This window comes from Nerophis lumbriciformis, linkage group LG08 (genome assembly GCF_033978685.3).
Source record: "Nerophis lumbriciformis linkage group LG08, RoL_Nlum_v2.1, whole genome shotgun sequence".
NCBI classification, from domain to species: domain Eukaryota; kingdom Metazoa; phylum Chordata; class Actinopteri; order Syngnathiformes; family Syngnathidae; genus Nerophis; species Nerophis lumbriciformis.
In genome coordinates this window covers 36158723-36171714 of record NC_084555.2, presented here as the reverse complement: position 1 = coordinate 36171714, position 12992 = coordinate 36158723, and the positions used below count along the sequence as shown (strand labels likewise).

At 42.2% G+C, this 12992-nt stretch overlaps 2 protein-coding genes across 6 annotated transcripts in view; both read left to right on the top strand.

Moving 5' to 3' along the window:
- The window catches only part of msh4 (mutS homolog 4), a 34331-nt gene extending 33273 nt beyond the window's left edge, over positions 1 to 1058 (top strand). The window contains exons 18-20 of the mRNA XM_061968814.2: positions 81 to 255; positions 338 to 426; positions 521 to 1058. Of these exons, the coding sequence (XP_061824798.2) occupies positions 81 to 255; positions 338 to 426; positions 521 to 730 (474 nt within the window). The 3' untranslated portion in view covers positions 731 to 1058. The remainder of the gene's footprint in view (positions 1 to 80; positions 256 to 337; positions 427 to 520) is intronic.
- Positions 1059 to 2699: 1641 nt separating this feature from the next.
- The window catches only part of ktn1 (kinectin 1), a 35088-nt gene continuing 24795 nt past the window's right edge, over positions 2700 to 12992 (top strand). For 3 of the 5 annotated variants that reach the window (XM_061968813.2, XM_061968810.2, XM_061968812.2), the window contains exon 1: positions 2701 to 2965. The gene's annotated coding sequence lies outside the window, so the exon portion shown is untranslated. Of the gene's footprint in view, positions 2966 to 12992 lie in introns of all 5 variants that reach the window. The other 2 variants (XM_061968811.2, XM_061968809.2) reach the window with 1 other exon arrangement.

Sequence of the window (12992 nt, the reverse complement as noted above, 5' to 3'; positions counted from 1 at the left end):
ATTACCGGTAATTAAACATTCTACTCGCTCGCCTTGGTTAGAGTCTTTTAGGTGTGTGTAGTTTCTGTTCTGTTTTGTAGGCTTTTACTCTGTTTGCAACACACTACCTTGAGCTGTGCCAACTGGAGTGTCTGTATCCCAACGTGGAGAACCAGCACATGCAGGTTCAGCACACCCGCACTCGTGACACTGGCGCCGAGAATGTGGTGTACACGCACTTACTGAGTGGAGGATACTCCGAGGAAAGACACTACGGTAATCAATTTGTGCCATCACATTGATGAATTGTTTACCAGGAGGTTGCTAACATATCTATTGCTTACTATTGTTTTTTTAGGCCTTAGGGCAGCAGAAATGACCTCGCTTCCTTCAAGCATAATCCAGGAAGCAAAGACATTTGCTTTTAAAGTCAGCAAGCAGCTTTTGGTGGGTTTTAATATTTTGGCCTTTTTTGTGTCAATATATTCCAACCGATTGTACATTGGTGTGTGATTAACACTTTTATGGATGGGCCTTTCAGATGTTCATAAAATGTGTTTTTATTGTTGATCCCAAGGCCAAGCATAAGAGTAATCCAAAAGCAGAGAGGCAGCGTGTGCTATACCGCTTGGCCACACGCCTCCTGCAGACTGCCAGAAACTCTAGACTTGACCCGGACAGCCTGCGCATGTACCTAAAGGGCCTGAGGAGGCAGTATGAGGCAGAGCTAGAGGCTGCAGGGCAGCCATAATCCATGGACACTTAAAAGAAGAAATCAGTCTGAAAAATAAATAATAGATGGTGTTCAGTTAGCATGTGCATATGAGAAAATAAAAAGTCTGTGTCTATAATTGTTTTTTATTGGACATAAATGCCTATAATGTTAAGTGTGGCATGTGCTTTAAAGGGGAACATTATCACCAGACCTATGTAAGCGTCAATATATACCTTGATGTTGCAGAAAAAAGACCATATATTTTTTTAACCGATTGCCGAACTCTAAATGGGTGAATTTTGGCGAATTAAACACCTTTCTAATATTCGCTCTCGGAGCGTCGGGAAGCAATCCGCCATTTTCTCAAACACCGAGTCAAATCAGCTGTTATTTTCCGTTTTTTCGACTGTTTTCCGTACCTTGGAGACATCATGCCTCGTTGGTGTGTTGTCGGAGGGTGTAACAACACGAACAGGGACGGATTCAAGTTGCACCAGTGGCCCAAAGATGCGAAAGTGGCAAGAAATTGGACGTTTGTTCCGCACACTTTACCGACGAAAGCTATGCTACGACAGAGATGGCAAGAATGTGTGGATATCCTGCAACACTCAAAGCAGATGCATTTCCAACGATAAAGTCAAAGAAATCTGCCGCCAGACCCCCATTGAATCTGCTGGAGTGTGTGAGCAATTCAGGGACAAAGGACCTCGGTAGCACGGCAAGCAATGGCGGCAGTTTGTTCCCGCAGACGAGCGAGCTAAACCCCCTGGATGTCTTGGCTCACACCGTCCCTTATGCCACCGAAGATGATCAAGAGAAGAATATCGACCCTAGCTTCCCTGGCCTGCTGACATCAACTCCAAAACTGGACAGATCAGCTTTCAGGAAAAGAGCGCGGATGAGGGTATGTCTACAGAATATATTAATTGATGAAAATTGGGCTGTCTGCACTCTCAAAGTGCATGTTGTTGCCAAATGTATTTCATATGCTGTAAACCTACTTCATGTTGTTAGTTTCCTTTATTGCCAAACAAACACATACCAATCGTTGTTTAGAAGGCGATCGCCGAATTCGTCCTCGCTTTCTCCCGTGTCGCTGGCTGTCGTGTCGTTTTCGTTGGTTTCACTTGCATACGGTTCAAACCGATATGGCTCAATAGCTTCAGTTTCTTCTTCAATTTCGTTTTCGCTACCTGCCTCCACACTACAACCATCCGTTTGAATACATGCGTAATCTGTTGAATCGCTTAAGCCGCTGAAATCCGAGTCTGAATCCGAGCTAATGTCGCTATAGCTTGCTGTTCTTTCCGCCATGTTTGTTTGTATTCACTATGTGACGTCACAGGAAAATGGACGGGTGTTTATAACGATGGTTAATATCAGGCACTTTGAAGCTTTTTTTAGGGATATTGCGTGATGGGTAAAATTTTGAAAAAAACTTCGAAAAATATAATAAGCCAATGGGAACTGATTTTTAATGGTTTTAACCATTCTGAAATTGTGATATTGTTCCCCTTTAATAGAAAATGTACATATAAATATTAAGTTTCCGCTTTTCTGCCACTGTATAAATGATTGAAAAATATTTAGTAATTATTCTTAATATTTGCATTGCTTTTCTTTCAATCTATTGTTTAAATGTATTTATTTTAAACCCAATAAACACCGACATGCATTGTTTCATTTGAATGCTACACATCTATTTCAGAACATAACTGCAGCTTAGTTTCGTGCAAATGTTCCCTTGAAAGTTGTTGGCTGTATAGAGGTGACATGATCACAGCAATAATTTTTTACATACATTTTTATTCGTTACCTCTATATTTGGACAGCTGAATTAATATGCCTTCTCCCTTGTAAAATACATTTCGTTTGGACAAAGTTTTGTACCACAGAGGAATTCTTAGACGTTTATTTTAATGGCCTTTGACAGCCATTTTTTCTACTTTGACAAGAGACGTCATAAGGAAACACTGCCGAGTAATGTGACCACTCCTCTTTGCATTCGACGTTTGCGCGATTATAACTACGGGACGTTTTAAGCGAACGGCGGCTCCTCGTTCGTAATGTCTGCATTTAACGCGGCAACGTCCGGTGTGTACGGAGTCTTAAATCAAGCACTCCCTTCGGTCTGACCCGCCCAGTGAACGGAAGACAGTCGTGTGGTTAGCACAAGTGAAGCCAGGCTGTCCTGGGAAGTGAGGAGGCTGTTTGAGTCCGCGGAGAACAACGCCATTTCACCGCTCAGACAACAGTCCGCTCAAACCACAGGTATGTTTGGGAGGATTCCGTCATATCAGTACACTTATTTGTTGTCGGGCAGCCGTGTGGTAGAGCTTTTCCCGGAGCCGAGCCCTTCAACTAGGCCTATGAACGGCCCTGAGGACTGAAGCGGCTGAAGGGAGCAGCAGACCGGGTCAGAGCTTTCAGGAGAGGAGTAGGCTGGGTCACAGACATAGACGAGGTCCGTAGGGCCTAATGTCCACGCCTCCAGTCCGGCTAATGAGGGACCTTTCATCGCTGTCGACGCCTTATCGTTGTCGGTCACTTTTATGAACAACTACTTACATGTTTGGTGGGTTAGTGCTAGCATGCTAGCCTCCACCGCCATGGTGCTGAGCTTTAACATTGTGTGGTCACAACTGCGCGTGGGGCTTTAAAGTGTGTGTGTGTGTGTGTGAGTGTGTGTGTGTGAATGTCAAATTGCTTCCAGAAATATCACCGAGTCTCCTTTCTTTTTCACGGCTCATCGGTAAAGTTAGCTTGTAAGAATATCAGTTCAGTGAATCAGTTTGTCTCTCCCAGGAAGGAACAGCTGCGCAGTTTTGCAAACTCTTCAGTAAGGAAAGCAGCCATTGGCTGTCCTAAAAGTCGCCAAATGACATCACCTCATAACCTGACTCTCGCCAGATCCTTGTAGTTCGCTGAGCTCCACACAAGGATCTGGGCTCGAGAGCAATGCAAACTCCTTCAAAATAGCAAAAAATAATGAACCAATGAGGATCGCTGGGACTGTTTTATTCAAACAACAATGGCAGAACGCAGCGAGGAGTCGTGTGTTGACATTGATTTTGCTATTGCAACTGGTTTGTCGAATCCATCCATCCATCCATCTTCTTCCGCTTATCCGAGGTCGGGTTGCGGGGGCAGCAGCCTAAGCAGGGAAGCCCAGACTTCCCTCTCCCCAGCCACTTCGTCCAGCTCCTCCCGGGGGATCCCGAGGCGTTCCCAGGCCAGCCGGGAGACATAGTCTTCCCAACGTTATTTATATTAGATTTATATAACGCTTTTCTAGACACTCAAAGCGCTTCACAGAGAAGTGAGAACCCATCATACATTCACACCTGGTGGTGGTAAGCTACTTTCATAGCCACAGCTGCCCTGGGGTAGACTGGCGGAAGCGTGGCTGCCAGTTTGCGCCTACGGCCCCTCCGACCACCACCAGTCATTCATCATTCATTCACCAGTGTGAGCGGCACCGAAGGCAAGGGTGAAGTGTCCTGCCCAAGGACACAACGGCAGCGATTTGGATGGTAAGAGGCGGGGAGCGAACCTGCAACCCTCAGGTTTCTGGCACGGCTGCTCTACCCACTACGCCATGCCGCCCCTAAAATAAAAGGTTTAGCAGCCTTCAATGGAAGTCGTTACAATCCAACTACTGCAGGCAGTAGTCATAAGACGCAAATGGAACGTCTTACTCTGTCGTTTCTATCACTCAGCACGCGCGGGAACCCAATGTTCAAATCAGTGTTACTGTTCAAACTGTGTGGAATTTTACATTGGCCAAAAATAATAAGTAAATAAAACCTGCTTTGTTCTAATGAATAGTTAGGGCTGCTGTGCTACTGTATTTTAATGTCGGTTATTCTGCTGGTGCTTGGTGAAAAAAGTTAGAGAACCACTGGACTAGAGGGTTATGGCATTCTCATATATTGACTGGCTCATTAACATGAACGATGGGAGTGGGACGTTGCGGTGAATTATTTTAGTGTGAAATGGCAGAAATGAAACCTGAAGAAATATTTACATTTACATCTTGCTTTTGAAACCAAACCAAAAACAGCGGCAGCTTTACACATGCACATATCAGTTGCAGTCTGGACTTTGAGTAGTGAGGCTCTCATCTGTGCTCGCGCAGCAGACTGACCCGCCTGTGAGTGCTTTGGAGCAGGGAAGAGGCTCACTGCAGCACCTGCCACTGCTCGTTGGGGACAGAAACTGCACCATGCTATAACCTTAGGGCTTTAATGACACAAAACTCCAATAACACCGGGAAAAGGTAGCTGGATTTGCCACTGGTAGCGGTTTACAAAAAAAGTTGCCAAGAGGATTTGGAAAGTCGCTTGATTTAGCGACAATCTCGCCAAATTGGCAACACTGCAGCTGCAGTAGTCTTACCAGTGGCCATTTTCTTCTGTCATGGCTGACATATTGGACATCATTCTCTGGAATACCACACCATATGTTCCATTTGGCAATGATGTATGAAAATATACACCTGGCTTTAGAGCTTTGCTGATTTACACTGTGTTCCAAATTATTATGCAAAGTACATTTTACTCACATTTTCATAAATAATTGATGCCAATGTCAGTCAGTATAATTTTCAAGTCATCAGCCGTTAGTTTAATTCAAATTTCATTGAACAAATCTTGAAATAACAGTATCTTTACAATAAATAAATACAATAAATAACTTAAAGTACACTGTTCCATTTTATAGGCTGTAAAGAACTCAAAATGGTCACATGTTGAATTTGTAGCATTATAAGACCATATAAATTAAACTATTTTTGATTGAAATAACTTTTGATTAAACAGGCTGAGTTACATGTTAGTATAGGACCCTTTGCTTGATATCACTTTTATAAGCCTTGCATGCATTGAACTTGTGAGTTCTTGGACAGTTTCACCTTTAATTTCTTTTTAGGATGTTAGAATAGTGTCCCAGAGCTGCTGCTTGGATATGAACTGTCTCCCACCCTCATAGATCTTTTGCTTGATGATGCTCCAGAGGTTCTCAGTAGGGTTGAGGTCAGGAGAAGATGGTGGCCACACCATTAGTTTCTCTCCTCTTATGCTCATAGCAGCCAGTGACTCAATGGTCTTCTTTGCAGAATGAGATGGCGCATTGTCATGCATGAAAATGATTTTTTTGTCAGAAAGTACGGTTGTTCTTTTTGTACCATGGAAGAAAGTGGTCAGTCAGAAACTCTACATACTTTGCAGAGGTCATTTTCACACCCTCAGGGACCCTAAAGGGACCTACCAGCTCATTCCCCATGATTCCAGCCCAAAACATGACACCCCCACTCCCTTGCTGCTGTCTCAGCCTTGTTGGGACATTGTGGCCATTTACCAACCATCCGCTGCTCAAGCCATCTGGGCCATCTAGGGTTGTACGGCACTCATCGGTAAACAAAACTGTTTGAAAATGTGTCTTCATGTATTCCTGAGCCCATGGTGTGAAAATTTGTCTTAGTGTATTCCTGAGCCCACTGCAACCGTTTCTGCTTGTGAACATTGTTTAGGGGTGGCCGAATATTAACTTTAAGCACACTTGCAAACTTCTTGAGGATCCTACACCTTGAGGTTCGTGGGACTCCAGAGGCACCACCGGCTTCAAATACCTCTTTGCTGCTTTGCAAAGAGGTATTTGTATATATATTTTAGCAGATTCTCTCTTAATCCGATGAAGTTGTCTGGCAGAGACTTTTTAAAATTTTGCCTTTATCTGATTGAACTTGCCTGTGCTCTAAATTAGCAACACATTTCTTGACGGTTCGATGATCACGCATAAGTTTTTGGGAAATATCCAACGTTTTCATACCCTGAGCAAGGTAGTGTAATATCTTATGCTTTTCAGCAGCAGAATCCATGCGCTAAATATAGGGCTGGGCGATATGGCCTTTTTTTAATATCGCAATATTTTAAGGCCATATCGCGATGCACGATATATATCTCTATATTTTGCCTTAGCTTTGAATGAACACTTGATGCATATAATCACAGCAGTATGATGATTCTATGTGTCTACATTAAAACATTCTTCTTCATACTGCATTAATATATGCTACTTTTAAACTTTCATGCAGAGAAGGAAATCACAACTAAAAAAAATCACTATTTTTTTCATACGATGTTGATCTGGAAATGTTTGCCTGGGCATTTTGATGGTGTGGGCGTGCGGAGTGAGCACTATTCATTCTCTAGCAGGTGACTTTTCAAATGATGCTACATATTAGCAGTGTAGCCGAGTGTCCTGGGTTCGCCTATACAGGGTACTTATCTAATAAAATGATAAACGGGAGACAGAGCCGGTTCGGTAGCCACCGCTTCTTTAATGTCAACATCACACACCTCCTTCCACAACCACACACACCCTACGTCACAGCCTTACGGCAACTCTGGAGGGACAAAACTCCTCCTCCTTACCTAATACACTCCGGTAACTTGGGACACCCTGAACTGTTTGTTACAGCAATAATGCTACTTTTTATAGCAACGCTTTTGCCCCACACTTGACAAATTACGGTTGTCTGTTCGACATATTCCCACTTGAAGCCAAACCGCCGCCAGACGATGGACCCCCTGCTGTTTTTCTTGGGAATTAATTATTCCTCCATTTGTTACCAGATTTGCACCTTCTTTCACTCATATTACCGCTCGCACCACTCCGCTAGCATCACAGCTAACGTTAGCCATGCTTCTATCTTTCTGCTCGGGGAAGGCGTATACGTATGTGACGTATGACGTGACAGTATGTGACGTGTATAAGAAGGTGCGCTTGTCTGTCTGTGAGAAGGAGACACAGGAAAGAGCGAGGAGAGCCTGTAGTGTCATGCCAGCAGCTAAAAGCAACTGCGTGAGAATGTATACTTGAATATCACGACAGTCATTTTCTATATCGCACAAAGACAAACCCGCGATATATCGCGTGTATCGATATATCGCCCAGCCCTACTCAGAGCTTCTATTTTTTCAGGTCGCCGTAACACAGCGCATCAATTCAGCTAAAATCTGCTTGTGTTGGACAGGAAGTCATGCACAAAAACGAAAAATTATTCGATTTTCTTTCAAAATTAAATGGTCCGTCTTCAAGGCAAATCGTATTTTACACTTTGAAACGTCTTAATGGGCTAGTCAAAGTTTTTCAGATGTAATTTCACTATGTTGGCCCAAATGCTGATTCTGGAGGTCCAAAATTAAAGAATCATTAAGATATATCCCGAGAAGCTATGTGCACATATGGGGTTCTGTGTCAAATGCCAGCTGATACGCTGGCCGGGGAACAGGGGCGTGGTTCGTTGGAGCTGTGTGTCTACATTGCTTGCCAGATAAAGTCGTCGTAAATCTCGCGCCAGGCCGTACCCATATCCGCAGCAGGTCTCCAAGGTGAACAGCCTATGGCATGTTATAACATGCCATAGGCTGGGGCGGTATAGCTCGGTTGGTAGAGCGGCCGTGCCAACAACTTGAGGGTTGCAGGTTCAATCCCCGCTTCCGCCATCCTAGTCACTGCCGTTGTGTCCTTGGGCAAGACACTTTACCCACCTGCTCTCAGTGCTACCCACACTGGTTTAAAAATGTAAATTAGATATTGGGTTTCACAATGTAAAGCGCTTTGAGTCACTTGAGAAAAGCGCTATATAAATATAATTCACTTCACTTCGTTCTGCAAGGCAAAACTGTTGTCTTTTTCACGAGTCAAGGACATCACAGAAGCGCCCACTTGTGGGTATTGATGGACGGCAAAGCTCGAAGTTTCTCTGTTTACCTTGTCACATGGTTATTCCCAGATCCCCAAGATCTCGTAAAAGTCTGCATTAGGGAACCCACGCGGTCACGGGGAGAACATGCAAACTCCATACAGAAAGATCCCGAGCGCAGAATCGAACCCAGGACCTTCGTATTGTGAGGCAGACACACTAACCCCTCTACCACTGTGCTGCCCTGTTGAACCAAGTATACACTGTAAATTGTCCAATGTAATGTATGCCAAATATCTGATACAACAACATAACAATAAGGAATGGGACACAGACAAGGACACTAACATTACAGTCACATTTCAACACCAACATCATGCTAAGTTAGACTAATACCTGGGAAAAAACAAAATTATAAAACATACAGCTCCCATGTCTGTAGTTGAGGTTGCATTTTTAGAAGTTGCTTTTTTTACAGTTCTGTCCTTCGTGAAGTGGTCTGCATTTACATTTGAGTGCTTCTTCTGTGGGGATGCATATTTCTAGCATCATCAACAATTTGGAGTGCAGGTAGAGCTGGGGGACATTGACCAAAACTGATATCCCGGTATTTTTAGGCCTTATTGCGATGCTCAATATATATTGGTATTTTAAACGAAATGTGCAAAGGGTATAGTTTAAACTCAACATCACATGACTGTTGCTACCAGTCTTTTGAAAATTACTTTTAGAAAGTAATTATAGTTGCTTGTTACTTAACCAAAAAGTGATTTATTACTAATTGAATTACTCTTTAATAGATGTAATTACAAGGGAAAGTAATGAATGCGTTACTTTAAAAAAACAAACAAAAAAACCCAAAAACAGATGTAATATAATTCATATGCATTTGAAAGAAGTTTCAGTTAAAAGGTGGTGTCTGTTGCCAAGTGATGTGTGATGTCAGCGAGGGTTTCAGCTTAGATATATTTGTTAGCTTTAGCAGTTAGCAGCGGTAGTTTGTCGATTCTGACGGTCGTTCTGTTTAATCTTTTCACGGGATTGTTTTACCTCCGGTAATAGAGATGTAATGTGCTTCGATGGCAGTCGTGTTGTTGTCCACATCCAAAAAACAAAAAAACAAAAAAAAAACCTTGTATCAAGTTCCAAGATTTTTACAATAAAAAATAATTAAATTAATTTGTTTGATATTTAAACTGGTGCCATACAACCGTAAAAAGTGGATGAGCATTTTTTAAGAAACTTGTGAACATCTTGTATTTATCATGCATAAAAAGAAGTTACCGGTAGTAGGGGTGTAACTGTACAAAAAAATTCCGTTCGGTACGTACCTCAGTTTAGAGGTCACGGTTCGGTTCATTTTCGGTGCAGTAAGAAAACAACAAAATATACATTTTTTGATTATTTATTTACCAAATTTGTAAACAATGGCATAACATACATATACACACAGGGTCCATTGCCAGGGTTAATGTGGTCAACATATATAAAATAAAAACTAAATAAGATAAGGCTCAGAATGGTTTCTTTACAAAACCTTTCTACATATAAAGTGCTTTTTTTGATTGATTGATTAAGACTTGGTAGATTGCACAGTACAGTACATATTCCGTACAACTGACCACTAAATGGTAACACCCGAATAAGTTTTTCAACTTGTTTTAGTCGGGGTCCACGTTAATCAACATTAAACTGCCTCAAGTTGTTGCTCAGATTAAATAAAATGACAAAACTTTTCTTCTCCATATAAAAAGTGCAACATTAAACAGTTTCAAGTCAACTCAGCCTCAGATTAACTTTTCTTTTCCCCCCCAGCCTGGCTAACTTGGCAGTAAGAGGATATATGGGCTTATTGTTCTTCCACCATAGAAGTGGGTAAAAATCTAGTTTTTAATGCAATATGGTCTTAAATCTGCTGCTATAAAGACACTTGTTATTGCTTTAGCCCTGTGTTGCACCTTTCCTGCTTCCGGCTCCCAGACCGTAGTCGAGGAGCGCAGGGGAGACACTCCTCCAGGGCTGATGTATTCTCGGGGGCAACACCTTTCACTCTACCCGGCAGTGAGTCTCCACAGCTCCGGACTCCAGGGTAAATGACGAGTCCGGCGATTACCGTATTTTTCGGACTATAAGTCAACGTTTTTTTCATAGTTTGGGCGTGGGTGCGACATATACTCCGGAGCGACTTATGTGTGAAATTATTTACACAGTACCGTAAAATATCAAATAATATTATTTATCTCATTCACGTGAGCGACAAAGAAAATGTCCGCAATCGTCACACACACGTCAGCAATCGTCACTCACATGCCAACCAATAAGAATTTGGCGGGGTCGGGTCATGGCAGAAGTGCATTGTGGGTCCTGGGATGCTAATTGCTATATGCTATACGCTACTGCCGGAGCTATTAAAATGGATCACATCAACATTAACGGTAACTTATAAAAACTGAGAAGGACTGAACTAAAAGGGCACTGAAAAGGAAATCATATACTGCAGATTACAAGCTGGACGTAGTGAAATATGCTGCAGAGAACAGCAATCGAGCAGCAGAAAGAAAGGACGCTAGCGGGGCGCATACCAGAGGCGACACCGAGGAAGAAGATTTCATCGGATTTAGCGATCAGGAGTGACAGATTGTTTGGTAAATGTATAGCATGTTCTATATGTTATAGTTATTTGAATGACTCTTGCCATGATGTGTTGCGTTAACATACCAGGCACGTTCTCAGTTGGTTATTTGTGCGTCATATGGCGTACACTTATTCAGCCTGTTGTTCACTATTCTTTATTTATTTTAAATTGCCTTTCAAATGTCTATTCCTGGTGTTGGATTTTATCAAATAAATTTCCCCACAAAAAATCGACTTATACTCCAGTGCGACGTATATGTTTTTTTCCTTCTTTATTGTGCATTTTCGGCCGGTGTGACGTATACTCCAGAGCGACTTATAGTCCGAAAAATACGGTAGTTGCAAATCGTGGCTTTATTGAGGTCTTGCACACATCCAATCCAACAAAACACTAGCCACTCCCCGCACTCACGCTACCGCTCCCTCACCTCTCTCGCCCACACACTTACATACGTCACTCACCTCACATGCTGTCACATATTAAAGGGACACACACACACACATACGCTACTCTCATAACACCTGCCTGACTCACCGAGGAGAGGCTGCTTGAATGCGGTGGTGACGCTTCAAATGGGTTAGCATGTTTGACGTGTTGTCAGAAGCAGCTGCTGAACAATGTTGGTAAACCTCCGTCCTCCATTGTTGTATCGCGCAGCCAAAGTGTTCCAAAACGGGAGATCTTAACGAGGCAGGAGGGTCTTCCAGCTCTGGGTTTTGCATGTTGTCCTAGCCCGGTCGTTGCTAACATGCCGTGTGTTGTGCCTCGGTGTGCATTGTTTACACAACGTGCGGTACGCTACTTAATCTGTCCGTGTGGAAACTCGTTCGGTACACCACCGAACCGAAACCCCGTACCTAAACGGTTCAATACAAATACACGTACCGTTACACCCCTAACCGGTAGTCATTGTAAACTGTTAACGCAACGTAGCAATAGTTGTAACTCTTTGAATGTGAGTCAATTTCTTCTATATTCTTTTCAGTGATCCTTCATTTGAAATATGAGTTGTCATTAAGCCAAAAAAATCTGTGAATGATTTCTCATGCATGACATTAATTTTAACTTGTACTTTTTTTTTTACAAACAACATGGCTCAAATTTCACATTTTACAACTTCATGTGCATTAACTTGAATATGCTTTATGATACTTAATTAATTGTTTTCATGGTTCTGGCAGTTTAAAAAAATTTACTCTCACATCAATGAACACTTTACTTTCTGTCTACACTGCCCAAATCTGAAAGTTTTTCCAGCCAAGCAATGAGATTCCAGGGATCCAACAGCCTGAGAGGACTTTGTCCTCAGGCTCATTTTTGATGGAGGATCAGGGCTCATTATGCACAGGAAGACTCGTATACACCTTCCACTCTGAAGCATTGGGTGGAAAGAAAACTTTCACTTTAACTTTAGTTTGTTCGACCCGCTACATTGTCAAATTATGTTATTGTCTCATTGAGATGTTTGAGACAATGTGGCAGTTACACGAGAAGTGCCACTATGAATACTACATAATCTTTTTAAATAAAAGAAGCAAATCAGAAAAGGCATAGCTTTTACTACACACCTTAACCCCCAACAGACACCTGGTATTTTCTGCAGTTGAGTAACTATACACCGGCCACTAAAAGAGGAAATAGGTACTGCATGCTTTCGTCTTTCTTATATTAAATCTACCAAACCTCTGAAAGTCTTGCAGTGGAGAGTTATTCTTAAATGAATAATTAAGGATAATCTATTTAATCCAAATGAGTAATGAGTCCCAGTCTGTAACACTAACTCCTGTTCTTTAATATAGCCTCAAATTGTGAATGTAAAATGGGATTGAAATGTATTTTTTGTCACTCACCATTGACCCACAGTGGTTGAAAATCAAATCAAAGCTACAGTTTAAGTGAAAAATAATTGCACCAAAATTGAGGTGATTTATTGTTATTGGAGCAATGTGACACTA